Raw genomic sequence first — 27,289 nt, 5'->3', positions numbered from 1 at the left:
TCCAGATGTTTTTTGGGACTACAATTCCCATCATCCCCGGCCACTGGTCCTGCTAGCTAGGGGTGATGGGAGTTGTAGTCCCAAAATATCTGGAGGGCCAAGTTTGGCCACGCCTGATATGCAATCGAAAGTCTGACTTAGGGCACCTCTCTCCCCCTCCCCCGCCGCCTGAGCCACGTCACTTTCACTTTCTCGCTCGGCTTCTTTATCCTGGACTGACTCCGGAGAGGTGAGTCTGCTGCCCATCGTCCCCTCACCCGATGCTCCTGCAGCGCCAGCCAGCCAGCCTTGCCTAGAGTCGGCAGCGAGTAGGTCGTGGGCGGCCAAAGGAAGCGCCATTAGGAGCTAGGAAGAAAGTTCCCCCTGGGTGGTGGCGGGAATGTGCTCGCCTTCCAGTCCGCGGAGTGTTTCCGCCGGTGGGGCTAAGCCTGGCCGCGCTGTGGGCGGGGGAAATGGGGCAACAGAGCCCCCTTGAAACTGAATAAACGACGAGGCAGCTGTTTAATGCGACCCCCGCCCCGCTCGTGTCGCAATGGACGGGGTGGCGGGAGGGTCGCGCCTGGGAGCCGCTTCCTGACAAGCCCACAAGGCCGCCTGGCGGCTGGGCGGAATGGGAGGTGTTTTCCTGTTGGGGCGGAGAAGAAGGGGAAGCTGAGAGGGACGGGCATTCGGTGAGAAAGACTTATTCGAAACCTTTTCATAGAATCATAGAGTTGGAATAGACCACAAGGGCCATCGAGTCCAACCCCCTGCCAAGCAGGAAACACCATCAGAGCACTCCTGACATATGGTTGTCAAGCCTCTGCTTAAAGACCTCCAAAGAAGGAGACTCCACCACACTCCTTGGCAGCAAATTCCACTGTCGAACAGCTCTTACTGTCAGGAAGTTCTTCCTAATGTTTAGGTGGAATCTTCTTTCTTTTGAAAAGGAATAGTTCAGGCAGGACCTGGCTGATGATAATGGCCGAAGCCGAGCTGTAGAGCGCGTCTGAAAAGCTGGGGGTGCTTTGCTCAGAAGGGCGAGCGGGGAAGAAAGGGTTGTGGGAAGAAACCAAACTTGTTTTTGAGTAGTAGGTGATTTCTTTCTAGCTCATTATGATCCCATCAATAAAATAATAATAATAATAATAATAATAATAATAATAAATAAATAAATAAATTATTATTTATTATTTATACTCTGCCCATCCCGCTGGGTTTCCCCAGCCACTCTGGGCGGCTCCCAACAGAATATTAAAAACATGAGAAAACATCAAACATTAAAAGCTTCCCTTAACAGGGCTGCCTTCAGATGTCTTCTAAAAGTCAGATATTTCTTTGACATTCTTTAAGGATTTAAAGCAGTACCACACAACTTTAAACTAGGGGTCAGCAAACTTTTTCAGCAGGGGGCCGGTCCACCGTCCCTCAGACCTTGTTGGGGTCCAGACTATATTTTGAAAATAAAAATAAAAATGAACGAATTCCTATGCCCCACAAATAACCCAGAGATGCGTTTTAATTAAAAGCACACATTCTATTCATGTAAAAACACCAGGCAGGCCCCACAAATAATCCAGCGATGCATTTTAAATAAAAGGATACATTCTACTTATGTAAAAACACGCTGATTCCTGGACCATTTGCGGGCCAGATTTAGAAGGTGATTGGGCCTCAGTTTGCCCACCCATGCTTTAAACCAGGCATGTCCAGCCAGGTCGATTTAATGCGGCCCCCGTGGTAGTATATGTCCTGGGGTAAAATCTTTTAAAAGGTGGTCGGACCTCATGCATGCTCACTTCATCAAATCTGGCCCTCTTTGAAAAAAGTTTGGGCACCCCTGATTTAAACAGTCGTGGCTTCCCCAATGAAGCCTGGGAACTGTAGTTCGTTATGGGTGCTTTTAGGAGATGCCTGTTCCCCAAACAGAACTACAATTCCCAGGGTTCGTTGGGAAAAGGAAGTAATTGTTAGAACTGCTCTGTGAACTGTAGCTCCATGAGGGGAACAGGCGTCTCCTAACAACTCTCATCGCCCTTAACAAGCTATGCTTCCTTCCCAGGTTGCTTTGAGGGAAGTAAGGACTGACTTAAGTGGGATAATGCTTATCTAAAGGCGCTGATGAGACCTCACTAGTGCTTGCTTCTAGAGGGCTGGGTCAAAAGCAAAAGCTTCCCAGCCTGCCACACATCTTGTGGACCCTTTAAACCCAATTTCGGGGGAAAACGTCCTTGCTGCACGCTTCCACAGAACATGATTAATACAGTGGTACCTCGGGTTAAGTACTTAATTCGTTCTGGAGGTCCGTTCTTAACATGAAACTGTTCTTAACCTGAAGCACCACTTTAACTAATGGGGCCTCCTGCTGCCGCTGCGTGATTTCTGTTCTCATCCTGAAGCAAAGTTCTTAACCCAAGGTATTATTTTTCGGTTAGCGGAGTCTGTAACCTGAAGCATCTGTAACCCGAGGTACCACTGTAGTACAATCCTAACCACATCTTTCAGAAGTAAGTCCTACTTAATTAACTGAGACTTTGTCCCACATAAATGGATTTGCATTGCAGATTTACATCCCTTGTTCAGGCAGTACAGTTCCAAAGTGTTTTGGAAATATGCAGTGACAGATGGTAAATACGGAGTGGATGGCTTCTGTGTAATATGGGTACGGTAAAGACCCACACATGGATCCTAAAGTCGGTATGCGATGTCAGTGTTATTCCCTTCCCTCCTGTCCACCCGGAAACCTACAAAATGTATTCCAGAGGCCTTTCTCGTGTGAGTTACTGCATGATGGGCAGGCGACATCTTTTCTTCTGGCACTTGATATGGTTCTTTGCTTGCAGCCTGGCTGTGAGCTGGCGATGGAGTCAGGAGGAGGAGCCACGATGCAGGACTTCCTACTAGACGCCTTAGAGGATCTTGGCCAAGAAGATTTTGAGAAGTTTAAGTTTAAGTTGCGTACTGCAGCAGCTCCCGGGGGTAAGAATATTCCACTTGGACGGATGGAGAAGGCAACTCGGGAGAAGATGGTGGAGCTTCTGGTTGAGTTTTATGAGGAAGAGGCTGCTGCCCTGATGATAACTATTTTTGAAGACATTGGTCTCAAGTACAATGCTTCTAAACTCAGCAAGGGTATGGATTTGTACTCGCCTAGATATAATGTGCTATATAATTGACTGCAGTTCAGTATAGCTAATAATCGCTTAGAGCAGGGCTCTGCAAACTTTTTCAGCAGGGGGCCGGTCTACTGTCCCTCAGACCTTGTGGGGGGCCGGACTATATTTTGATTTTTTTTAATATGTGAACGAATTCCTATGCCCCACAAATAACCCAGAGATGCATTTTAAATAAAAGCACAAATTCTACTCATGTAAAAACACCAGGCAGGCCCCACAAATAACCCAGAGATTGGCTGGATTTAGGTGATTGGGCCGAATCCGGCCCCTGGGCCTTAGTTTGCTTACCCATGGCTTAGAGGCTGTTCATCCACCCCTAGTTCTGCTCATGTCACAATTTTACAAGTTCATTGTATTTTTATTTTTTGTTTTTCAAAAGTGACTCCTTTCTGTGGAAGTTCTCTGGCACAAAACAAAAATTGCCATTGCAGGTAACAAGAGGCTGGAAGGGAAAAGGGGAGGAAAGGAAACAGCAGCCCTTCACACAAATCCTTTCCAGACTTGGGGTGACACATTATTTCTTTCTCTTTACTGCTCTTCTGTGAAAATCTGGTATATATGAAAACTTGTTATTTTTAAAATAAAATAAAATAATTTGGAACGTGTGCACACAGGTGAACACATATCTGTGATCAAGCCTACAAGTGGCCTAGATTTCCTGGCTTGGAGCCACACACACACATTTTTAGAATTATTTCTGACTGTTCTGTGTAAATCTGGTATATTTTAAAACTTGTATTTCAGTTTTTGTTTTTTTACCAAAAATTTAAAGGTGCGTGTAGGGGTAAACAAACACCTGCTTGCATTCCCACAAGGGACCTCAGGTATCCAGAACTTATGATGGGCAGGAACGTACTAACTGAGGGGACAGGGCCAGCAACACACAGGGCAATACATCCCATCAAGCCCCACCGCTATTGAGGACTGGAAACATTGAGATAGATTTTAGAGGCATAAAATTGAAATTGCTCCTCTGTGGATGAAGGCACACATACACACACAGAGAAAATAATTACTCGTGTTCACATTAGTGCCCTGGTGTAGACTCTACAGCCCAAGTGAAAGTAATTCCTTTCTGACAGAAACCTTCCAAAACGTCCTCAGATAGCTGGGGGGAAACTTACTTTCCTCAAGCCATTCAACCAAGCAAAACGTTTTTAAACACCATCAGTTTACTTTCATTTGCTAAAATACAGTTCCTTCCATTTGTTCTGAAACTACATAGCAAAGGGAGGGAGAGACTTTTAAAAGCCAAGGGAAAGAAGGAGGAAATGAAAAGGAAGGAAAGAACTCGGATCGGATTGGGGGATGAGGCATGGGGGGCGCTGCATAAAATAGGGTTGGGACAGGCACATGGGGCTGCCATGCTGCAGGTTGCCCACCTGTGATGCAGATGATATAGAACTGAATTTGATTCCATATGGTAGTTGACCTAAAGCCTCAAAGCCTGTTTCAAAGCTGGCCTGAAGTCATATTTGCAGGAAGGGGCTTGGTATGTACAGTGATCCTTTCAACTTTCCTATACATTATGAGCACCAGATTTAAAAACCTACTGTTCGCAATACAAAAATGTCTGACCAGTTATTTTATTTCTTTTTCAGAGGTTGGGAAGCAATTTCAAGGTATGTAAGCACCTCATCGTAAGCCATTGTAAGTTTTAGTCTAGAACTCAAGATAAGTGGATCCCTTGTCCTAACTTTTCAAAAGCAGCCTAGAGAGAGCCAAAAAGACTCTTGAGGCTCAGTAATTTGTAGAATATGTTTGAAGGAGAAAAGCAAACAAAATTGGATAACCACAGGATTGTGAGGCATAACTGCAGATATCAGGTAAGCATGGCTTCTGGGAGATGTAAGTATTTGCATCGCTCTCTAATTTGGGAATATTGCACTATACCAGTATTAAGAGGGGAGGGAGTGGTAATAGAGAGCTGATGCTAGACAGAACAGGACTAGAGTTATTCCTCTAGCATTGCTGATGAGCTCTAAAATGGTCAGTGGTGATCAGCATCTGGCCTCCCAAAAGATTGTTTGTGGCTCCCAAAGATTCCCCCACATTTAATTTTTTTGTTTTAAGTAAGCTTTCTTTAATTGTTTGCTCCTATGCCCCTCCTTTTCTTTTTTAATCTGTTTAGTTTCTGCTCCCATAGGTATACCTGTGATGCCAAAAGGTTTTCTGTGTCTCCAAGCCCCTCCCTTCAAAGTTGACTTTTTATTTATTTTTTAAAATACTGACCGCTCCCAGGCATCCCCTGCTGTAACCTTCTGATGCCAAAAAGTTTTTCTGAAAACTTGTTCTTTCCAAAGCAAATAAACAAAGACACAAATTGACCACACCCACTTCCCCCTCTGTGACTGCAGACACTTTTTTACCAGCCGTGTGCACTTTGACCTGCCCATGAGTCAGTACATTTTCATATATTTTGTATATGATGGGGGGAAATACAGATCCCATAGAGCCAAAGTGAAAGAGATGTATGCTAGTTTAGGTTTTCCCCAATGATAGGGACAATTCAGAAACAGTGCAGGCAAACGATATGCCTGATTCAGGGTATTTGAATGTTTTAATGTATTTTTAATAGTTGGTTGGAAGCCGCCCAGAGTGGCTGGGGAAACCCAGCCAGATGGGCGGGGTATAAATTATTATTATTATTATTATGAACTCTGCAAACTTGCCAACACAGACCTTGGTAGTCTTGAGCAAAAGAAAAGCTCTTTAACTTAGAGGGTCTGCATAGACAAGGGACCACTGGGAAATCAAGGGTGCCTGGCATCAAGGAAGCATGTTGCAATGCCATGGCAGGTGGTTAATCCTTCTCTCTGTCTATACTAGATTACAAAAAAAAGTATGCTGAGAATGTGAAGGAAGAATACTTGCTAACAGAGGACAGAAACAGTCTCTTTGGTGAGAGCACCCCATTAAATGCCCGCTATATAGAGTTACTTATCATCAAAAAACACCGGCCTCAGAAGCAGAGGGAACATGAATTGGTTGCTACTGGCAGGCTGCACATGGACATCTTGGAAACCAACAGTTCAAATTATTCATCAACTGATATACAAAGCCTTTTTGAACCTGATGAATCGGGAATAGCCCCAAGAACCGTGGTGTTGCAAGGACCAGCTGGTATTGGTAAAACGATGACCGTGCAGAAGATTATGCTGGGCTGGGCTGCTGGGGAGCTGTACCAGGACGTCTTTGACTACGTGTTCTGTATTCGCTGCAGAGAACTAAGCCTTGCTGAAGAAGCCAGCAGCCTGGCTGACCTTATTGTAGATCAGTGTCAAGACATGTATGCCCCAGTGAAAGGGATTTTAGCCCACCCTGAAAAGCTGCTTTTCATCATTGATGGCTTTGATGAGCTTTGTTGCTCCTTAGAGCTCGTAGGAGACAGTTTCTGTGATGATCCTTATTCAAAGGTGTCCATTCAGGGTGTTCTGAGCAGCTTGTTGAGAAAGAAGCTTTTGCCCAAATCCTACCTGTTAATCACCACAAGACCTGGTGCTGCAGAGAGGCTGCATGGGTGCTTGAAGTTTCCGAGATTTGCTGAGATTCTTGGATTCACTGAGAAAGGTCGCCGTGAGTATTTTTTCAAGTTCTTTAAAGATGACCAGAAAGCCAACCTAGCACTGAGATTCATTGAAAATACCAGTGCAGTCTCTACCATCTGCTTTATCCCCATGGTGTGCTGGATCATCTGCTCTGTCATCAGAGTTGAACTGGAAACTGAAGACGAGATTGCAGACACCTTGGACACCACAACAAAAGTCTTTGTACAGTTTTCTCACAATCTTCTTAAGCATGATTCTGCGAAATGGAAGAACTCCTCTCTGAATGAGCTTGGAAGGCTCTGTTCCTTGGCACGGGCTGGCATCCTGGGACAGAAAATCCTCTTTGAGGAGCAGGATCTCAAGGAGCATCATTTGGAGGTTTCTGCTCTTAAAGACCTCTTTCTAGACAGAAGAACATTCCAGAGGGGGGTTGGCCGGCACAACCTGTACAGTTTTCTCCATCTTTGCTTCCAGGAGTTTTTTGCTGCCATGTGGTATATTCTGCAGAAGGACTCAACGGAAGTTTCAGATAACAGTATGGGGGACTTGAAGACACTTTTAGCTGAGTGTGAGAAGCCAGGCAATGAGCATTTGACATTAACGGTATGCTTCGTATTTGGCCTGTGCAGTGAAAAGGTGCGCATCTTTCTTCAGCAGACTCTGCAGTGCAAGACGTCTGACCTTGTGAAGCCTTTCTTGCTTCAGAGAGCAGAAGAAGTGGCGACTGAGGAGCCTCCTCGAAAAGGTCATTGCCTGCTGAAGTTTTTCCACTGCCTGTTTGAGACCCAGGAAGCAGAATTTGCAAACCGTGTGATGCATCATTTCCAGAATATTAACCTTTCTTACCAGATGCTCTCGGTGCTGGACTGCAGGGTTTTGGCGTTCTGCTTGCAGCACAGTAAAATTGAGGATCACTCCATTGATCTAACGTTTTGCAGGCTGAAGTCTTACCACATGAGAGCTTTGGCTCCAGGAATAAAAAACTGTACAACTTTAAAGTAAGTGATGCCATCATAATGTTTTTTTAGGAACAGCAAATGCCAGGCATTTCAGGATTTGAGTGGAGAGCCTTTGGGTTGGGCACTGATTTGTTTTTCCCTTTGTTACCAGGATTACTTGTCAAAGGAGGATAGACACTCCCAGACTCAAGCACACTGTGTTGTAGTGGTGGAATAGCCATGTATTCACTTCTTCACCATTTCTGAAACCATATGAAATAAATGTGGCAATATATGCCTTGTATAAATGCCTTGCTGTCAGTAACCATGGCTCAAAATCCCATCCAGTCTCCATCTTTGGCTCAAAAGCTCATGCAGTCTTCTTGTCCCCCTGCCTAGAATAGTATGCACAGGAAGGCGAAAAGCCCCTGGTTTCCCTGGCTTGAAAATCCTAAGTCATGCACGAAGTTGTGAGATGCATACTGGGCTTGGAAAAATAAATGTTTATGGTGGTGTAGCTAATGTGTTCTTGGTCACCATTCTATTTCTCAATAGAAAGTTTGAAATAAGGAAATGAAGGCTATATTCCCATACACACCTACCTGGGTGTAAATCTCCTTGAACTCAATAGGACCCTTCAGTAGCTATGCATAGGAGTGCTTGGAAGGTGTGTTATTTTTCCGCTAAGTACACAGGTGCCAGCCTTCCCCATAAAAGCTTTGTTCTGTTCTCTAACACCTAGAATTGGTTGGCACTGTGGTAAGAGTGCCCATCTGTTTGGCCGATCTAGATTTTCACAGAACTCAAAAACCTGCAATTAGAAATCTCTGTGTGTTCAGTCAAAACAAATTGCTCCATAGATTCCAATGTGTATTACAGCTACATTTTAGTTATGATAGAATTCTGGCTTGTGGTTGTTTTTGGACCAGAACCAGTACTATGGTTGGAGAACAGAAGGAACGCATTGGGGAGCAATAAGTGTGTAGGGGTAAGGAAGGGAATAGAGCGTGGGATCCTTCTTGCCCATAGCACCCTCAAAAAACCACTTCCTCATACACAAACTTTTCGTAATCCCTAATTTTCAAGTATTTCTCTGTAAATGGCTAGAAGCCTGCTCTTTTCATAAGGAAGTGGAGATTTCACACTTCTGTGTGAGCCATTAAGTTTCTACATTGGATGGTCCAGTTCCAACTATGCAGACCCACCTTCTTATATTCCTCCTAGATTTTGAAGAATCAGTCCTGAATCTTTTTTCATCTTTCTCATTCTCTCTCTTTCTCATTGTAGCTTTGGAAGTAACAAACTTGGAAACTCAGGAGTGCATGTTCTCTGTGCCACTCTGAAGGAACTAGACTGTAATGTGACTACTCTAGAGTAAGTAACAAGGGAGCAGAGACACATACAAAAAGTTGGGTGTATGTATGACGTCTTTGTGGGCTTGGAGTTCAGATTATTTGCTATCTGCGCACGATTCCAGTGGGGTGCAGGGTCTGTGGGAGTCTGGGTGCAACTATCTGGCAGTGAGAGAGAAATTTCACAGTGGGAAGGGTTTTTAGGCACAAGTAGCCAGACACTGGTGCTGAGAGCAGGATGCAAAGACAGAGTAAGGTCTGGGAACAAGACCAACAGGACCAGGGACAGCTCCACATCAGCAGACAAAGTTGTCTCCAGAAGATACAGAGCTCAACTACTTATAATTTCCTCTTAATGACTCCTCAAGTGCCACTTCCAAGTAAAGTGGGGGGAGGAAAGCACTTTGGCTCAGTAGCTTCCTAGTATGCCTTCTGGCACATAAGGCAATGAGGAAAGAGGAATGTTAGGTATTCCTCATACTGACTATTCAAGCTGGCAACTTGGCTTCGAGTTGCACATTAAATTCTGGAAGTAGACTGAATAATAGCTTGCTTGTAACTATATATTCCTTTGAGTCTGTTCTCACCAAAGCTTTGAGGAAAGGATAATAGTGCTTAGATGTAGTGTGTGATCTGCCTATGACCTTGCGTCCATTTTGTCCCTGCCAGTCTTGATGAGAATTACCTCACAGATGCTTGCGCCCAAGAACTTTGCACTATTCTGAGCACCAGCCACACGCTCTGCACCCTAAACCTTCAAGACAACTCCTTCTCAGAGGTTTCTGTGCCTTTCATCCGCCACCTCATGGAGACCTGTCCCAGCCTGACTGTTCTGTCGTAAGTGCTGATAAAGGGTGGGAGAGAGAACTAACCTTGCCTTCCGGGAAACTGATAGGATTGCTTTGCTGTTGTCGCTCCTGAGGCCAAAGAAGTGAAGTGGCAGGATGGGAGGAGTATTTTGACTGAATGGCAAAGGGTTAAGGGCAGGTTTCTCAGAGTTTGCTCTTTATAAGCAGATTCCAACATAACAAATACACACATTTATGCTGACATCACACACACTTCCATCCAGAAACAGAGAGGGTGGTTAAAAGAAAAGGGAAATTGCTGTTTCCAGTTCCTTTACATGGGAATAAAATGGTTTGAGCACATGATGTAAGGCCAAAAGCTGAAGCCAGTAAAACTTTCCATTCTGCTAGCACGCTCTCCTCCTGCTCTCATTTAGGTCCAACATAGAGATTGATAGTTGTGTAACCACCCAGTTCATCCCACCAGATTTGCTCCTGGCCGACTGAAGACATGCTACAGACTTGCCAGATTCAATTAAAGCTATGGTGTCTTGGACATAGGAAGAGAAGGAAAGAAAGAAAAAAGTTGCGATGATGCTTCTTGCTTGCCTCAAGGATACATTGCAGCCAAGCAAACACACTTGAGGGTGTGGAACAGTGTCAGTGAGGAAGCGGGAGAGAGGAAATACAGTACAACCTAAGTAAGGAGAGTCCTGAGGGTTGGAGGGCTGCATTCGGCTTTTGGGCCTGAGATTCCCTTCCCCTGCCTCAGTCACATATGTCCAGCTCCTGCATACCCTTAAAAAAATATCACTCACTTCATTACCTTAAGTTAAATCACTGGATCCTTCCTCTCTCTGCTGCTCACTTCATATCATAGGATATGAAGACAGAAGGTAGCATTGCAGCCCACTCATAAAAACTGCAGCTTCAGATCCTGGTAAAGTGGTACCTCAGGTTAAGTACTTAATTCGTTCCGGAGGTCCGTTCTTAACCTGAAACTGTTCTTAACCTGAAGCACCACTTTAGCTAATGGGGCCTCCTGCTGCTGCCGCACCGCCGCTGCACGATTTCTGCTTTCATCCTGAAGCAAAGTTCTTAACCCGAGGTACTATTTCTGGGTTAGCAGAGTCTGTAACCTGAAGCGTATGTAACCTGAAGTGTATGTAACCCGAGGTACCACTGTATTCATTTGTACTCATTTCTGGTTATCTTTCCTTTTCTTCCAGGTTGGGTAGTAATGGATTTGGTGAAAAAGGAAGGAAACGCTTGAAACAGCAAGAGAAGAAGTTAACTAAGTCAGGACGTCCTTTTTTGTTGTGGCTGTGACACATTCTAATTTGTATGCTCTGGATCAACAGCAGTCATGTTACCAAAGGGCAGCATTGTACTGAATCAGGTAAACGTGCTTGTAGCTGCAGGATGGGAGTTCTAGAGCTGACCATTTTTTGAAAAGAAAGAAAGGCAGCTTTAAGGCTCAGATGCAGAGCTGCCAACTTTAGTTGTTGAAAATGCTTCCCAAACCGGAAGGATGAAATGAGCCGTCACTGGATTAAAAAAAGTAAGCACTTTGATCAGCTATCTGATTATTATTTTTTTAGTATTTTCTTACTCAACCTAGCAGCCTTGTTTTAATTTCACTTTAATTTGTATACCACCTTTCTATATTGCTCTACAGAAGGCAGTTTACAAGCTGAAGAAACAACAAAATTAAACATCACAGATCACACATCTTATTAACGATCCAATCCAACACAAATAAGGCAAATAAAAAATACGGCTTAAAACCAACAACTTATATCCAATAAAGTAATATTCAACAATCCATTAGAATATAATAGCACACTATAAAATTAAATTTCAAAATACCAACAAATAACAATTAAATAGAAATCCACTATCAACAATTACAATAAATCATTACTTAAATTATAAAGATAACAGCAAAATTACAATACATAAGATACTGCAATACATAAAAATTCTTGTAAAAAGATCAAATTGAGCAGCAGGGGCACATAGTTTATGAAATTTATTAAAAGATTCCCCCCTCCCCAGGTCACACAAAACTCCTCTCTTCCAGCTGCTTTTGCTGTTCTTAAAGCAAAGGCTGTTGAGAAAGGCTATTGCTCAGCTGGACACGATTAAGGGCAGGCAAAATGAGGCTCTTTTGCTGTTCTTCACACTTCCCAGCCAAGGGAGCTGACAAGATGCTGAGGCAGTTGTAGTTGTTAAAATGAGATGAAGAAGCAAGGTGTTATGGCTGCTCACATCTCCATGAGTGGATAGAAACTAAATATTCTCATAGCTTTATTACAAGTCCTGCAATTTTTGTCCACTAATGTGAAAGTTGGTAACCATGTTATGGTATCTACTAGGGTTGCCATATTTTGAAGATCACATTTGCCAACTTCTACTTTTTAACTTTGGATCGCTATGACGACACTTATTTTACATACCCACGAAAAAGAGGATGTGTCCTGGAAAAAGAGGACATATGGCAACCCTACAACAAATCCAGGTCCTGTTCAGACCCTAGTCAAAATAATTTGCAGAGCTGTATATTGATATATAATAACAGTGAGTGTATTATATAGAGAGGGTGAATCAGGAAGGGGTTTGCATAGAATCCTCCTGCACTGTGTGGCCACTGTGAGAATAGGATTCAGGACTAGGTGGGCTATTGGCTTTATCCAGGAGGATTTTTCTATGCTCCTCCAAGAACATGGTCTGCAAATCCATCACCATCTTTGTTTACATCCCCTAGACACATACCAGTTTTTCAGTTATCCCAAAACTGCAGAACCCAGAAACGGACACTATCTTCCAGGTGAAGTCTGACCAAACCAGGTTAGAGTTGTACTATTACTCTTGTGCTCTGGACACTATATGTTAATTGTTGCAGCCTAAAATTTAATTAGCCTTTTTAGTTGCTGCCTACTCCTGTTAACTTGTGGCCTGCTAGAAACCATAGGTCAGGCATCCCCATCATCCCTGACCACTAGTCCCACTAGGGATGATGGGAGTTGTAGTCCCAAAACAGCTGGAGGGCCGAGTTTGGGGATGCCTGCCATAGATCATTTTCACATGTACCATTATCAACTCAGGTATCACACATCCTCATTCCTTAATATAAATAAATAACATATTTGTGCAAATACAGAACCTTAACATTTATCTCTGCTGAAAATCATTGTTGGTTTTTTAGTAGTTCTCCGTCCTGTCATGAAAATCTCAGTTCCTTTTTCAGTCTTCTAAGGTCTTAGCTACCCTTTACAGCTTGGCATTATCTGCTAATTTTTTATAAACATTCCTTCTTTCATGCATGTCATTTGCCTCCTTCATATTTTTTTTCTGTGTATTTTATTTAATGCTTATTTGTGGATTTTAATAGTACCAATATAATGACTCAAAATATAAAATAAGTAGAGCATATCCATGAAAATAAATGGCAAAATGTCACATTAAAACTAAGAAAAAGCGCACTGTTATTTATTTATTTCATTTATGAGTTGCTTCCCATGAAACATCCTGAAGTGATTAACAGTAAAAGCATCCAACAATAAAACCATATTTCAACATTTTAAAATCCCAGCTCAGGTACAGATTGGGATAAGAATTAACCTCCCCCCGCCCGTAAGTGACACATTTCAGTCAAAGTAAAGCATTTTTAGTGGGAGAGTTAAGAAAATGTTTAAATCGCTGTTACTGAAATCAGTGGGATGTGTGTTGTTGTGTGCCTAGTCTTCTTTCCCCTTATTACTAACTCATAAAGAGAAGCATGGGAAGTGAGGTGGAAGTGTTTTGCATTGCCATCAGAACATAGGACGATTTCAGCCTAAAGTGGCTTCAAGAAGATGAAGGTCCATAGCCTGGGTGCTGCCCCTGATAATGCCTAGTCATCTGTACTTGCCCTTCTTCCACTCAGATGGTGCCTTTAGAAAAGCATCCCCAGCAAACGTTTGCATTTCTTCTGAACGTGGCAGCAACAGTGTGGCTTTTAATTAAAAGCAGATGTAACATTTTATTGCGCTTCCCTGGGGATTTTTGTTCTCAGAAACTGTTGGGTCATGATTGTTGGGTCATATTAAACATCCATCATAAAAGAGACAGCCCCAATGTGCTTATGGAATGTTGCAATTGTGCTCAGCAGAAAGACACTAAAACAGCTTTCAATTTGAATTACACAACTGAAACACGGGTGCCTTCATTTCCCCTTAGCTATGGCCTTAGGAAGTGATTCATGGCGTCCAGCTGAAGAGATAGCAGGAGTACCTGCTTGCAGGGGCATAGGAAGGGGGGTGCAGGGTGTGTGGCTCACCCCGGGTGTCATCCTTGAGGGGGGTGACAAAATGGCACACCACGGGGGTCAGCACTTACCATGGGGCCTGGCCTGCAGCATGCCCAAGCCACGCATCACTCCTGGGCATAGCTGTCAACTTTCAGATTTGAAAATAAGGGATCAGCAGCCTCACCTGTCCCGGGGACAGTCTACGGGATATCTAACAATCCGGGATAGCAGCGGGAAGCAGCAGGAAACGGCGCTGGAATAAGGTAATTTCCCGCAAAAAAAGGGGGAAGGTTGACAGCTATGCTCCTGGGAGTGATGTGGCTCAGGGCCCTGCGCTGCCTGAAATGGCAGCATGGGGCTTGTGTCCACCAGGCAAACTCCATGGGCAGCTCACCACGCCACCCCCCTGGGCGGATTGCCGAAACCGCCCCAGTGCATGGATTGCCCTGCCCCCACCGCTCCGGGTGCCGGAGCAGCTAGCTACACCCTTGCCTGCTTGATGGTGCTAGTATCTCTGGGAAATGAATGGGACATATTGAGCAGCCCATTTTGCATGGAAGGTACCCATTTGCTCAATAGCAGAGGAGCCCCTCTTGGTAGTTCGACTTTTTCAGAATTTTCAGGGGGTGGCTTGAGAGAAGGCATTCTCTGTGGCAGCCCCTAATTTGCAGGCTTCCCTCACCACAGAGATGTGTCTGGCACCTTCATTATACAGTTTCCATTGTAGGCTGATGATGTAACTCTTTATCCTGGCCTTCAGTTAAGTATTTTTAGGAAGCACCTTTCTCTTATGAGTGCAATTTGTTTTAAGTTTTTTAATACCATGGGAGCAGTTGTGCTATTCTGATTGTTCCATCAGTCCAAGCATTTTTGTTTGTATCCTTTGTTAAAGAAGAATACAGGGCACAGATTGCCTAGTAGAGTACTGTCTGTACTCTTCTGTGGTTCCCCAAAGAAAGGAGAGACCTACGGAGGGGGACAGAGGCAGCAGCGTGCATGGGGATGACTCGTGGTTTCAGTTTTGTTTACACAAATGCACAGAGTATTGGAAACAAGCAAGAAGAACTTGAGCTCATAATACAGGATTGCAAATGTGACTTAACAGGCATTATTGAAACCTGGTGGGATAAGACTCATAACTGGAATGTAGAAATTGAGAGAACAACCTGTTCAAAAGGAAAAGATCGATTTCATTTCCCAGAAGGTGGAAGAAGCACGGGGGGGGGGGGTGTCATCTCTCTTGGACCTGGTCCTCACCAAAAGGGAGGAACAGATCAATAAAGTGAAAGTACAGGGAAACCTGGGAGGAAGTGATCATGTCCTCCCCTGTTTCATGATACAGAGGCAAAGGAAAGCTGAGTGTAGTCGGACACGCACTTGATTTCAAAAACCCGAAGACTGATTTCAAAAACCCGAAGGGACTACTGTGTGACATCCAGTGGTAAAATATACTCAAAGAGAAGGAAGTTCAAGATGGATAGGAGTTTCTTAAAGGTAAAATATTGAAGGCACCATTCCAACAAAAAATCAAAGTGTGAGGCACCTAAAGAAACTGGTGTGGCTGCATAAGGAGCTTTCAGATGAGCTTCAGGTATAAGAAATGGAAGAAAGGAGAAATTACGAAGGATACATGAGTAGTCAACAGTTGCAAGGGGAAAGTCAGGTGGGCCAAAGCTTAGAATTAACTCAGGCTTGCAAGAGAGGTTAAAAAGGATTTTTAGAATGTTTCTTCGGCTGGATGGCCCTCAGAGTCCCTTTCAAGTCTACAATTCTATGACTCTTATGTTTTTACCAGTGTATTGGTTTGGTATAAGTTAAAGAATAAATTTACCTTGCTTTTGTCTCCTCATACTTCCTTATTTTACAATGAAATCATCTCACATGCAGGCGACATGCTCAGTGATCTTACATCTTTGTATAAAGCAGAACTAGACTGAATTTAAAAAAAACAACCTAGGCAGCGGGTTTAAATACTATGTAAAAATTACTAATACGTTGACTGATTTTCTCTGCAGTTGTATCAGTATTTTCAAATAAGAGAAGCACCATATTGTTTATTAAGGAAATGTGGACCTTTGAGAGCGGAAACAGAATTTGAAATATTACTAGCATCAGAACAAGATAAGGGTTTAATTGGTAAGGCCTATATTATAATTATTAAATTGGATAAGAAGACTGGTACATTTATTAAAAAGGGCTAAAATATTTGACAAGAATTAACAGAGAAGGAATGGAAATGGGTTTTGGTTAGAATACCAAGACAGTATTATAACTACAGATTTCAAGGAAAATGCCCATGAAGTCCAATATCAGTGCAGGTATATTCTCAAATAAATGCTGGAGCTGTGATGTGAACTAAGCAGATAGCTTACATTTTTTTTGGAGTTGCCCAGTAATTCAAATTTATTGGCATGCTGTTAGAAATATTAGAAATTGCTGGTTATTTATTGTTAAGTTACTCTAAAATATTATTATTTGAAAGGTACAGTGCGTGACGTTGATTTGCAAAATGTTTTAAATTGACTAGCTGTGGCATTGCAAAAGGTAGCCTGGAAAAAGTACAATGCCATCAGTAACAGACTGGGTTGAAACTTTCTGGAATATAGTAAAAATTGTTTTCTTATGTGAACTGCCTTACGAAGTCCAATAAAAAAAGCTGCAAATCTGCAACCCCACTAGGTGGCACTCGTGATGTTTCTCCAAAATTGGTTTGATGTTGTGGGAAATTTCAGGTGACCCAATGTCTAGACCCTGAATGAATTCCACAAACAGAATTTCAGGAATGGGAGTAACCAGAGGTTTAGCTCAATGAAACCCCTCTCCCCCCCCCCAATATTGTTCTCTTCAAGAAAAAAGCAGAAAGTTTGTGGGGAGGGGAGCCAGTGATGTGTTTAGAGTAGGGGTAGGCAACCTGAGGCCCAGGGGCCGAATCCGGCTCAATAGCCTTCTCAATCCAGCCCACAGACGGTCCGGGAGTCAGCGTGGGACATGAATGCAGAAATATAAATAAATAAATAGCCTGTAGCTATGTGTGTGAGAGAAATGCTCACACAATTTATAGAATCCACATGGGTTGGAAGTAGAAGCACAATCGGTCCAGGAAAGGATTGTCCTCACGTGTTGGCAAAACGTTTTTGGCTGGCAAAATTGTGCAGCTAGCTTCATTGCTTCTGGCACGTTGTATACCAAGTATGTAACCAGCTACTGTCATTTTCCTCATTTTCTTTTTCCTGCCTTTATTGTGGGCGGCAAATTGTTGCCCTCCAGATGTTTTTCGACTCCAGCAAGTCCATGCTTGCTGGGGCTACTGGGAGTTGCAGTCAAAAACATCTAGTGGACACCTGTTTGGCAAAGGCTGAGCTGCAGTGTGTACCTAGAAATTCCCACTCTTCGTCAGAGGGCAGTGGAAAGGAAGCAGCAGCAGAGTGATCATTTAACCCAGGGATCAGCAACCTTTTTTAGCCGTGGGCCGGTCCACCGTCCCTCAGACCATGTGGTGGGCTGGACTATATTGGGGGGGGGGATGAATGAATTCATATGCCCCACAAATAACCCAGAGATGCATGTTAAATAAGAGCACACATTCTACTCATGTAAAAACACGCTGATTCCCAGACCGTCCACGGGCCGGATTGAGAAGGTGATTGGGCCACATCCGGCCCCCGGGCCTTAGGTTACCTACCCCTGAGTTAACCCTCAGCTGAACTCTGTCCATCAAAATAGCAGAGTATGGTAAGCTCAATACTGTTCTTTTTCTTCCCCAGTTATCCTCAACTGTAAGTAAAATTAGAAGGATAGAATCTTCCTTCCTTCCTTCCTTCCTTCCTTTCTTTCTTTCTTTCTTTCTTTCTTTCTTTCTTTCTTTCTTTCTCTCACTGATGAGGAACAGAGCAAAAAAACTGCCTGTGAGCAGCACTTAAAAATGTATCGGCCTCTGTCTGAAAGCAAATGGAGCTGCACACATGTTGGTTTTCATACAGATTGGCGAGAAAACTGAATTCATAAATCGGTCAAATTCTGGCTCCAGGATTTGTCTCTTGACAGCTTGTGGGTTGGGTTGTGCTGAAATTCTTCCTTTACTTGCATTCTTCAGACTGGCTGCAATGTTTATAGGCAGAGGCAATCCTTACAACATCCTAATTGGTTCCATGTTTATTACATGCCCGCCTTATATAAACCTAGCAGGAGGACTCCTGAGAGCTCCAGGCTGCTGAGAAAGGCTGGCTGCTTGTGCAGATCACCTAACAAGGTGGGTACAAGTATCTCTCGCACAGGCTTGTAGCTCGCTGCCAAAAAAGTGTGGGATGGGGAGTTTATCTCTATGTGCACATAAATGTTTTACTTTTATTAATTAAGGCTATACCAGTGATGTTAATGATGATGATGATAATTTTACTGTTACCTGCAGAAGTCCTGGGGCAGCTGTAGGCCAAGTTGCAGTTGGAGCTGCCAGAGCACAGCATCCTCCTGCTGCCTTTCCCTCTATTTGTCACCTCTTTGTTTTCATCTTTCTGTCTACCTATCCTCTGGTTACGTTCTCTGTCTGCTTCCGTTTCTCTTCCTCAGCTTCCCTCAGCTCCATTCTCTTGTTCCCTTCATTTCCCTCCATTTTATCTTTTCAATACGCTTTCCTCCCTCTCTAACCTCTTCCCCTCTTCCCACCCTTCTCCACATCTCTCACTTTCCCCACTTCTTCCTGGGATATATGCTCTTACATGAATGCATGTTAAGTTCCAGGTTGTTTGAAATCCAGAAACATGAGACTTGACTCATGTGTTTCTCTTGGTTTGCAGAAATGTCAGACGGTTCAGCTGTCTATAGCAGAGAACAGAGCAGAGACAGATTGTAAAGGGCAAAAACATGACCCAGTGGCTAAAAACCGAGGTAGAGAGATGTAATGTTGCAATTTCCCACCCATTGGGTTCAATAGCTTTCCTATTTCGTAAACCACTTTGAGGGTTTTTTGTTTTTATACAACCAAGCTGTTTTCATAAATTTTATGAAACGAATTATGAAATAAATGCATCTGTCTCAGCAACTCTTCAGGAAACCCCTTCGTATAGGTAGGAGCGTAACAGGCTGATCATAAATGAGGACCTTCAAAAGAATATTCAAACTAAGTGTATGTTGATTCCTATGGGAAAGAGAGAATTGGGCCCCACTGCAGCAAACACAAAAGCTGCTTTTCTCCACTGATTCTTTAAGCAGTCCTTTAACCTGGCAACAGGACATCTTTGTGGAGTGGGACGCTGTCTCTTTCCCTTCCGAGAATGCAAAAGAAAGTTTTGCATTCTGAGAATGCAAAACAAAGCAGGAAACTGTCTGTGTACGAGAGAGAATATGCTGTGTTCCTGCATGTGTGTTTGAATGAGTGCATGTTTTTGACTTCCAGTGTGTGTTTGTAAGGATGTCTACATGCTATGTGCCTGCATACATAAACTTTGTTTCCCACTTTTTATTATAAACTAATCCTGAAGCTGGGTACAATACTAATAAAACATGATTCAGTTGTAGTTAAAAAAACTATAAAGCAGGCATGAGCAAATGCACAGGCCAAATAATACCTATTAGTGGCTTAAATGTCATTCTCCCCACCCCAGCGTTTCATGACATATTTTTATGGTGGTGTACACACTAGAGTGGGGGCAGCGATTTCATCATCCAGTGCATATTATCTGATTTGTTCCCCATATCTGCAAAACCCCTCCAAAGTATTCAGTTAAGCTGTCATCTGCACATGTGCTGTCATCTGTGCTTGTGTATCAGATGTCTCCATTGTGTACCTCAGATTAACTGCAGCTTACATTTTAAAACCAAATAGGAGCTACTTTGAGGGAAAACACACCAAACAGCAGTATTCCTCAAGTAGTTACAGGATGTATATGGATTGTGGCTAATGTCATGCATACTCTGCTTCAAACGCCAATGGTGGCTGCGCAGTAGAGCTGGAGTAAATGGTAATGCATACACAGCCACAGATTCAATCTGGGGCAGTGAATAGGCCTTCAGTTGGCACCGAAAGCTTATAAGAGCATACTAACCACAGGAACATAGGAAGTTGCCTTACATTGAGTCAAGGCTCATTGGTCAATCTAGCTCAGTATTGTCTGCAGCAGGGGTAGAGAACCTTTTCTGGCCAGAGGGGGTTGGATCTCCCCACACCTGGCAGGTCCAATTTGACAAGTAATTGATGCTTGAAGTCTTGTACTTTGAAAGCCCTTTGCAAGCAGCCCCATGCTGTTCCTTAAACTTCTGAACATTGGAGGTTTAAAAAGCAGCTGTTGTTTACAAAGGGCTTTCAAACAGCCCCCTGCTCTTTGAACATCTGGTTTTTGGAAACCTTTGCAAGCAGCCCCATGTTCCTGCATCTCTCTGTACTTACCTGTCTGTCTGAATGTCTGGGAGGGAGGTGTGTGCAGGTGAGCCACACTCATTTTGAGCACACCAGTGGCATGGGGTGGATAGCTGACAATGTGTGACTCAGGTTAGAAAAGGTTAGCCACCCCCTTTTTAGAGCCTTGTAGGCCATGTTGTGAGAGTGCCCTGAAAAGTGTGTAAAAAATATTGTCAATAAATAAATAATAACATCCCCCTATTCATCTGTCAAATGTGTACATGCTGCTACATGTGCTTCTAAGGGTATGTTTTTCTGTTTTTCCTCTCGTGCAGACTGAATCCCTGTTGAGGAAAACCTCTCCATCTTTGACCTGCTAAACATCCAGAAAAGTTGCCCATTTCTCCCTCTCCAAACAGCTAAAGATGAATAAAATTATTGTTTATGAAGAGGAAGACTTTGAGGGGTTCAGGAAAGAATTCACTTGCAGTGTTCCTGACCTACGTAGTGTAGACTTTGGGGACTGCATTTCTTCCCTTAAGGTGATTGGACAACCTTGGCTGGTCTTCCGTGATCCCAACTATAAAGGTGTGGGTTTTGCATATGAAGAAGGTGAACATAAGCACATCCAGTTAAGTAATAACATTTCTTCTCTCCAACTAGTCACGGAGGACTTGGAAGATCCTCAGATCACACTTTATGAGCACCCTAACTATGAAGGGATAAGCAAAGTGATAAAAGAGGAAACCAACCTAAGTTATGGGTATTTCAATGACAAGGCGTCTTCCCATATTGTCCAGAAAGGTGCCTGGCTCCTCTATGAACATCCAAGGAGAGGTGGTTGGTACTATATAGCTCGAGAAGGAACGAAGCTTGAGAACTATGGCCCTTTGTATCATTTCCATGATAAGTGTTCTCACGTGTATCCCCTTAAAAGTGGCCGGCCTGTTATCACTAGCAGGATCTTATGGGACCGCATGAACTTGGAGAGTGAGAGGGATGTGATGATTGATGAGATAAATTGTATCAACACCACGGAAACAGAGCAGACATTCACCACCACCAGCAGTCGAACCTATGAAATGTTCACAAGCCACAGCTTCAAATTAGCAGTCCCTACCCTTCAAATAAATGAGAGTTTCAGTTTAAGCATAGATCCGAGCACCAACCTGACAGTAGAAAAAGGAAAGATTGACTCTTTTACTACATTAAACAAAGTCGAGGTGACCATGCCAGCCAAGGTCCCCAAAAAATCAGAATTGAACATCCAGGTGATCATGAAGGTAGTCACGGCCTCTGTTCCTGTGGAGCTCATCATCACCAATAATGGTAAATCAAGGACGGAAAATGGGCAGTATCGTAGTGTGTCAGGACGCAACATCACCACCAAATACAGCATGAAATCAGTGAAAAATTAAGCAGAGGACCAGTAATCACCAAAAGCAAAATGACCATGCCAGCCAACAACCCACTTTCATTTTGAAATGAACAGCTGTAGATTCAAGAAGAGCATTTCTCCCTTCTTGTGAGGAAGACCATTACCTAGAAATGGGGAGATGGGGCTGGACAATGGGGAGTATTGCAACGTGTCGAGACTTTAACAGCAGCACTGAATATATCGGAATATATGGAAACATTATTCTCGCTGTCTCGTTTCTCTGTTCATTCCCTCTACCCTGCCCCACCTGCCTTACCCACTTGCATGTAGAGAAAATAATTAGGATTTTATTGTCTACAGTATGCTTCCCACCTTCCCAGCACTTTTATGGAAGTTTAAACTTCCAACCCACTCTTCTAATTTTGCAGATATTTGTATCTGAGTGGGAAAATTGTGTGTGTGTGTGTGTGTGTGTGTGTTCATTGTGATTGGTTGAACGTAACCTGTCCTAGGAAAGAAAACATTACCTTTAAAAAAATAAATAGAGAACTGCATTTCTTATTCCATGGAAAGATAAGTACTTGGCATCTGGAACAAGGAAAAATTATTAAATAATATTTTTTTGCATGTTCCTTGATCTGCTATTACTGCAGACATTAAAGACACTATACCAGATGAAATTCCTGAAAGTGGCAAGACTCCGATGCTGGTTTCGAGGGACTGATGAAGAGGAACTGAAGGGCAAACTGATAACAGGAGGACTGTGTGATTCATATAAAAATATATAGCAAAGAAATCTGGAATCCACAGTTAGTACAATGAACTAGAAAATAGTCTCACTTCACTGACAAAAGACATCCGACAGAGAGAATCCAACAGAAAGTAACTGTTAGGACACAGTTACAGATGGGTAGCCGTGTTGGTCTGCCATAGTCAAAACAAAAAAAATTCCTTGCAGTAGCACCTTAAAGACCAACTAAGTTAGTTCTTGGTATGAGCTTTCGTGTGCATGCACACTTCTTCAGATACACTATATCTGAAGAAGTGTGCATGCACACGAAAGCTCATACCAAGAACTAACTTAGTTGGTCTTTAAGGTGCTACTGCAAGGAATTTTTTTTGTTAGGACACAGGTTGGTAATAAATACCTTGTATGCTCAATTAAGCCTCCACAGCAACTCTGTATGGTCTGCAGTTCTATTTATGCTTCTTAAATCCTATCTGATTTTTAAAATGATTTCTAGGGTGAATGGTTGCAGATACGCACCTCCTTAACTGCTATGTTTAAGCACTCTGGAGAACATGCTTCTGCCAATTTTGTTTCATTGTATTTTTGCATCATGTATTAGACTCCAGCTGCTGTTTGGATGCTTTTCTGCTTATTAAACCAGACTGGTGAATATCTCAATACAACTATACGCGTGTGATTATACTCTTCGGAAATGGCTCACAGAATGCCAGCAAGAAGGGGGTGACAGGGCTGCATGATGAAGAACGGGGGGGGGGGGGGGAGTTTGACATGTGGTCCTCCAGGTGTTACTGAATACCAACACCCATCAGCCCCAGCCAGGTTTGGCAGTGATCAGGAATGGTGAGAGTTGTAGTCCAGCAATGTTTAGATGGCTACATCTTTCACATCTCTCATCAAGAGGTTATGAGATAATTAGATGACTCACAGTGCAGTCCTATACTCAGAAGTAACTCTCACTGAGTTTAATGAGGCTTCCTGCCATTTAATTATGTATAGCATTATAGCCTCACACTTTTACATCTAATTCAAACTAGTCCACTTTGCTCATTCCAGTATTCAGACAGACAATAACTTTTATATTCTACCCAAGTTTCTTAAAGCTAGATTCTGCCTGCCAATATATACCATGTATTATAATGATCTTTTAGAAACTTCCTTCAAAATACAATTTGTTTCTGTAACATCATTTAAATCAAATGAATCTTATTAGTAAATGAGATAGTATGCCTGATATTTGCATGAATGCCATGTTAGATGCAAGAGCATAGTATCTAAGATATTACAGCTTTGTTTTTTATGTAGTACAGAGCATAATAGAAAAATGAGAAAGCAGAGTTCAATTCATTTCACCCTGTCCTTGGCTGAGATAAATTTAATTGCAAACTTCTTACTGTATAACAGTGTATTATTTCAGCAAAATAAGGATTGGTGATGGATCTCCTCTGGCCCCTGAGGTTGTAAATTAGACATGGACAATTTTTAGGGTGTTTTTAAATATGTAGTTACTGGTAGGTAGCCGTAGACCAACTGGTGTTGGTCTGCCGTAGTCAAAACAAAATAAAAAAATTCCTTCCAGTAGCACCTTAGACACCAACTAAGTTTGTTATTGGTATGAGCTTTCATGTGCATGCACGGTATCTGAAGAAGTGTGCATGCACACGAAAGCTCATACCAATAACAAACTTAGTTGGTCTCTAATGTACTACTGGAAGGAATTTCTTTATTTAAATATGTAGGTTAGTCTATACAAACATCACATTCTCTAATAATTGTACTATAAGATTAGGACCTCATATGTCATTATTACACACACACACACACACACACACACACACACACACACACAGCTTACTTGTCAAAACATTCAGTTTACATAGAGCATAAACTATACATAGTTTTAATGTATCAATAAAAGTTGCCCTAAAAAAAAACCCATGTAGCAAACAATGTATGATGTTCTACACAAACATAATCCACTCATACACATTTGTATAGGCCAGGGGCCATCAAAAATTGAGTGAATGAGTAAGGGTGGTTGTAACAACAAATATAGAAAGCCAAAGCGTTGCTAAGAGAGTGCTGCAGGCTTTATAAGGGCTCAAAATGGTGGAGAAAGACCAAGATGGAGATAACACACTCCTCAGTGGCAGAGAGCTCTGGACAGGATTGCAGGACAGCTGGCATCTGCAAGCAAGAAACTTTAAGTGAATTGCAGCTGAGAAATAAAGTCCTTTATTTACTAATTATATATGTATGTGGCCAGTGAAATATAACAACTTGGTGTGGGTGTGTGGGTGTTTCTACACACAAATCAACTTCCAACTTCTCAGGAAAAATTAGACAAACTAATAGGGAGAGATTTGGAAAGGTGCCAAAAGGCAGCTCACAGGCCATGATCCTTTTTTATATTATTCCTGTTGAGATTATATCTCATTCTGCAATTAGATGTTTCCATACAGTACAGTACAGAGTACAACAGCAACCTGGTGGGGAGTCTAATAAAATCAGAAGGAAAGCCAAAGGGGCATACATTTTTAAAGCTCCAGAGCCAAAAGCTGGAGTCACTCTGTTAAGAACTCGGAAGGCATCTTCTACTGAAGCCCATTAGTCTATTTGATACCATTCTGCACAGTAATGCATGGATATATCCATCTGCAATTCCCTCCAGACATTGCTGGACAGCTCCCATCCTCCTTGATCATTGCTAACACAAGCTGAGACAAGGCTGTAGTCCAACAACATCTGGAGGGCATTGGGTATCGTAGAACTTAGGTGACTATCCTCTAAATTGAATGAGCCATTATTGGCTTTGCAGATGTATTTCTCAAGCAGCTGAATTCTAACCACATTTAACCAGAACTAATGCCACAGGTTTCAAGACTTCCTTTACATACACGGTAGCTAGCTGGTGGCATCCTCAAGTGGTAATTCTGCCCAGGGGTGGGGGTGGGGTGGGGCTGTGGCTGTGGGAATGTCACTAGAGCTCTGGACCCTCCCTAAAGGGATCACCAATACCAGGGACTGTCAGGCTACTGAACATAGGAAGCTGCCTTATACAGAGTCAGACCACTGATCTATCTAATTTGGTATATAAATAAACAGAAATCCATTACCAGCTGAAATTAGACAGTTGCCTAGCATCTTGATATTTAGATGGCTACTGATGTCTTTTCCTGAAGCGTAACACAATCATTTTATGGGATATTAAATGTACAATTGTAGAAATTGTTTATTTTTGTTAGAGTCTTATTTTAACTTATTGTATGCTGCTTTGATAGCTTCTGTGATAAGGTTAATAAAGCTGTAAAAAAAAATTAAATTTAAAAAATCCACAGTGATGGACAGCATCTCTCCAGGATTTGGTCTCTTCTAGTTTATATAGAGATCCTGGAGATTGAATTTCAGACTTTCTGTATGCAAAACATATGCTATACCACTGAGTTGAGGTCCTCCTCCTAACAAATTACAGTGGTACCTCGGGTTAAGTACTTAATTCGTTCCGGAGGTCCGTCTTAACCTGAAACTGTTCTTAACCTGAAGCACCACTTTAGCTAATGGGGCCTCCTGCTGCCGCTGCACCGCCGGAGCATGATTTCTGTTCTCATCCTGAAGCAAAGTTCTTAACCTGAAGCATTATTTCTGGGTTAGCGGAGTCTGTAACCTGAAGTGTATGTAACCTGAAGCGTATGTAACCTGAGGTACCACTGTAATTGAAAACTGCCTTTTTAGTGAAGCAGATTTGAGGACACATGATGCAACCATCAACAAGTTTGGGTCTGACTAATGCCTGGATGCTGGGAATCCATAGTACTTTCTTCCACAATGACTGAAGAAAGCTGGGATATAAAATGTACTTAAGGGTGCTTCCAGATGATGTTTATTGTAGGATTGGTGCTTGCCTATCCCCATGCCCCCATCATTTCATCTGATTTCTGGAGGGAAACTGGTAAAAATTAATCTCAGGGTCGTGGGTCCGAGCCCCACGTCCGGTAAATTATTCCTGCATTGCAGGGGGTTGGACTAGATCAGGCATAGGCAAACTCAGCCCCCCAGATGTTTTCGAACTACAACTCCCACCATCCCTGACCACTGGTCCTGTTAGCTAGGAATGATGGGAGTTGTAGTCCCAAAGCATCTGGAGGGCCAAGTTTGCCTATGCTTGGACTAAACAAAAAAAAATTCCTTCCAGTAGCACCTTAAAGACCAACTAAGTTAGTTCTTGGTATGAGCTTTCGTGTGCATGCACACTTCTTCAGATACATTCTTCAGATGCACACGAAAGCTCATACCAAGAACTAACTTAGTTGGTCTTTAAGGTGCTACTGGAAGGAATTTTTTTTGTTTTGACTATGGCAGACCAACACGGCTACCTATCTGTAACTGGAACTATGCTTGGATTAGATGATCCTTGTGCCTCCCCACTCCAACTCTACAATTCTAAGCGAGAACTGTCGTCCACATCTTGATTACGATTTGTGAACCAGCTGTTTACATTATGGTGACCCTATGTGGAAGCACCCTACGGAAGAAAGGCGGAATATAAAACGTACTTGTCATGTAAAACCCAAGGGCGGGAGGGGACCGGTCATTAACAGGAAACCCCAGTTGGATTCTGGTGGAGCTGAAGCGGCGGGTATGTGCTCGGAATATCAGAAACTCTGCGATGCTCTGGGCAGTGAGGGAGAATGCGGGAGGCAGAGACGAGCAGGGGGAAACGAGGAGAGGATGCATGTCTGAATTTGAACAAGAGTCAG

General features: G+C 42.8%; 2 protein-coding genes and 1 long non-coding RNA gene across 8 annotated transcripts; 2 read left to right on the top strand and 1 right to left on the bottom strand.

Moving 5' to 3' along the window:
• Positions 1-100: 100 nt before the first annotated feature.
• LOC114591497 (NACHT, LRR and PYD domains-containing protein 3-like) lies at positions 101-16,208 on the top strand. 6 transcript variants are annotated; one of them, XR_013391941.1, is made up of 8 exons: positions 101-229; positions 2,823-3,111; positions 4,757-4,777; positions 5,985-7,701; positions 8,929-9,015; positions 9,663-9,830; positions 11,011-11,180; positions 16,088-16,208. XR_013391941.1 is itself a non-coding variant. In XM_077924719.1 (7 exons), the coding sequence occupies exons 2-7, from the start codon at positions 2,841-2,843 to the stop codon at positions 11,108-11,110; spliced, it is 2,364 nt and encodes a 787-aa protein (XP_077780845.1). In that variant the 5' UTR covers positions 101-229; positions 2,823-2,840; the 3' UTR covers positions 11,111-13,264. The 6 variants fall into 6 exon arrangements, 5 of the variants coding, with proteins under 5 accessions (XP_077780845.1, XP_077780847.1, XP_077780846.1 ...); XM_077924719.1 differs by lacking the exon at positions 16,088-16,208 and having other exon boundaries at positions 11,011-13,264; XM_077924721.1 differs by lacking the exons at positions 11,011-11,180; positions 16,088-16,208 and adding an exon at positions 10,269-10,477.
• On the top strand, positions 16,088-22,677 carry LOC114591498 (epidermal differentiation-specific protein-like). The gene is made up of 3 exons (XM_028718597.2): positions 16,088-16,208; positions 18,166-18,321; positions 20,742-22,677. Exon 3 carries the CDS (start codon positions 20,832-20,834, stop codon positions 21,822-21,824), a length of 993 nt encoding a protein of 330 aa, XP_028574430.1. The 5' UTR covers positions 16,088-16,208; positions 18,166-18,321; positions 20,742-20,831; the 3' UTR covers positions 21,825-22,677.
• A 1,198-nt stretch (positions 22,678-23,875) lies between these two features.
• On the bottom strand, positions 23,876-27,260 carry LOC114591496 (uncharacterized). The gene is made up of 2 exons (XR_003705277.2): positions 27,086-27,260; positions 23,876-24,719 (listed from the first exon to the last, which is right to left on the bottom strand). It is a non-coding gene; the product is annotated as an uncharacterized LOC114591496 (long non-coding RNA).
• Positions 27,261-27,289: the final 29 nt, after the last annotated feature.

This window comes from Podarcis muralis, chromosome 2, assembly GCF_964188315.1.
Source record: "Podarcis muralis chromosome 2, rPodMur119.hap1.1, whole genome shotgun sequence".
Taxonomy (NCBI): Eukaryota; Metazoa; Chordata; class Lepidosauria; order Squamata; family Lacertidae; genus Podarcis; species Podarcis muralis.
The sequence above is the reverse complement of the archived record's forward strand: the minus strand, read 5'-3'. Positions and strand labels throughout refer to the sequence as shown.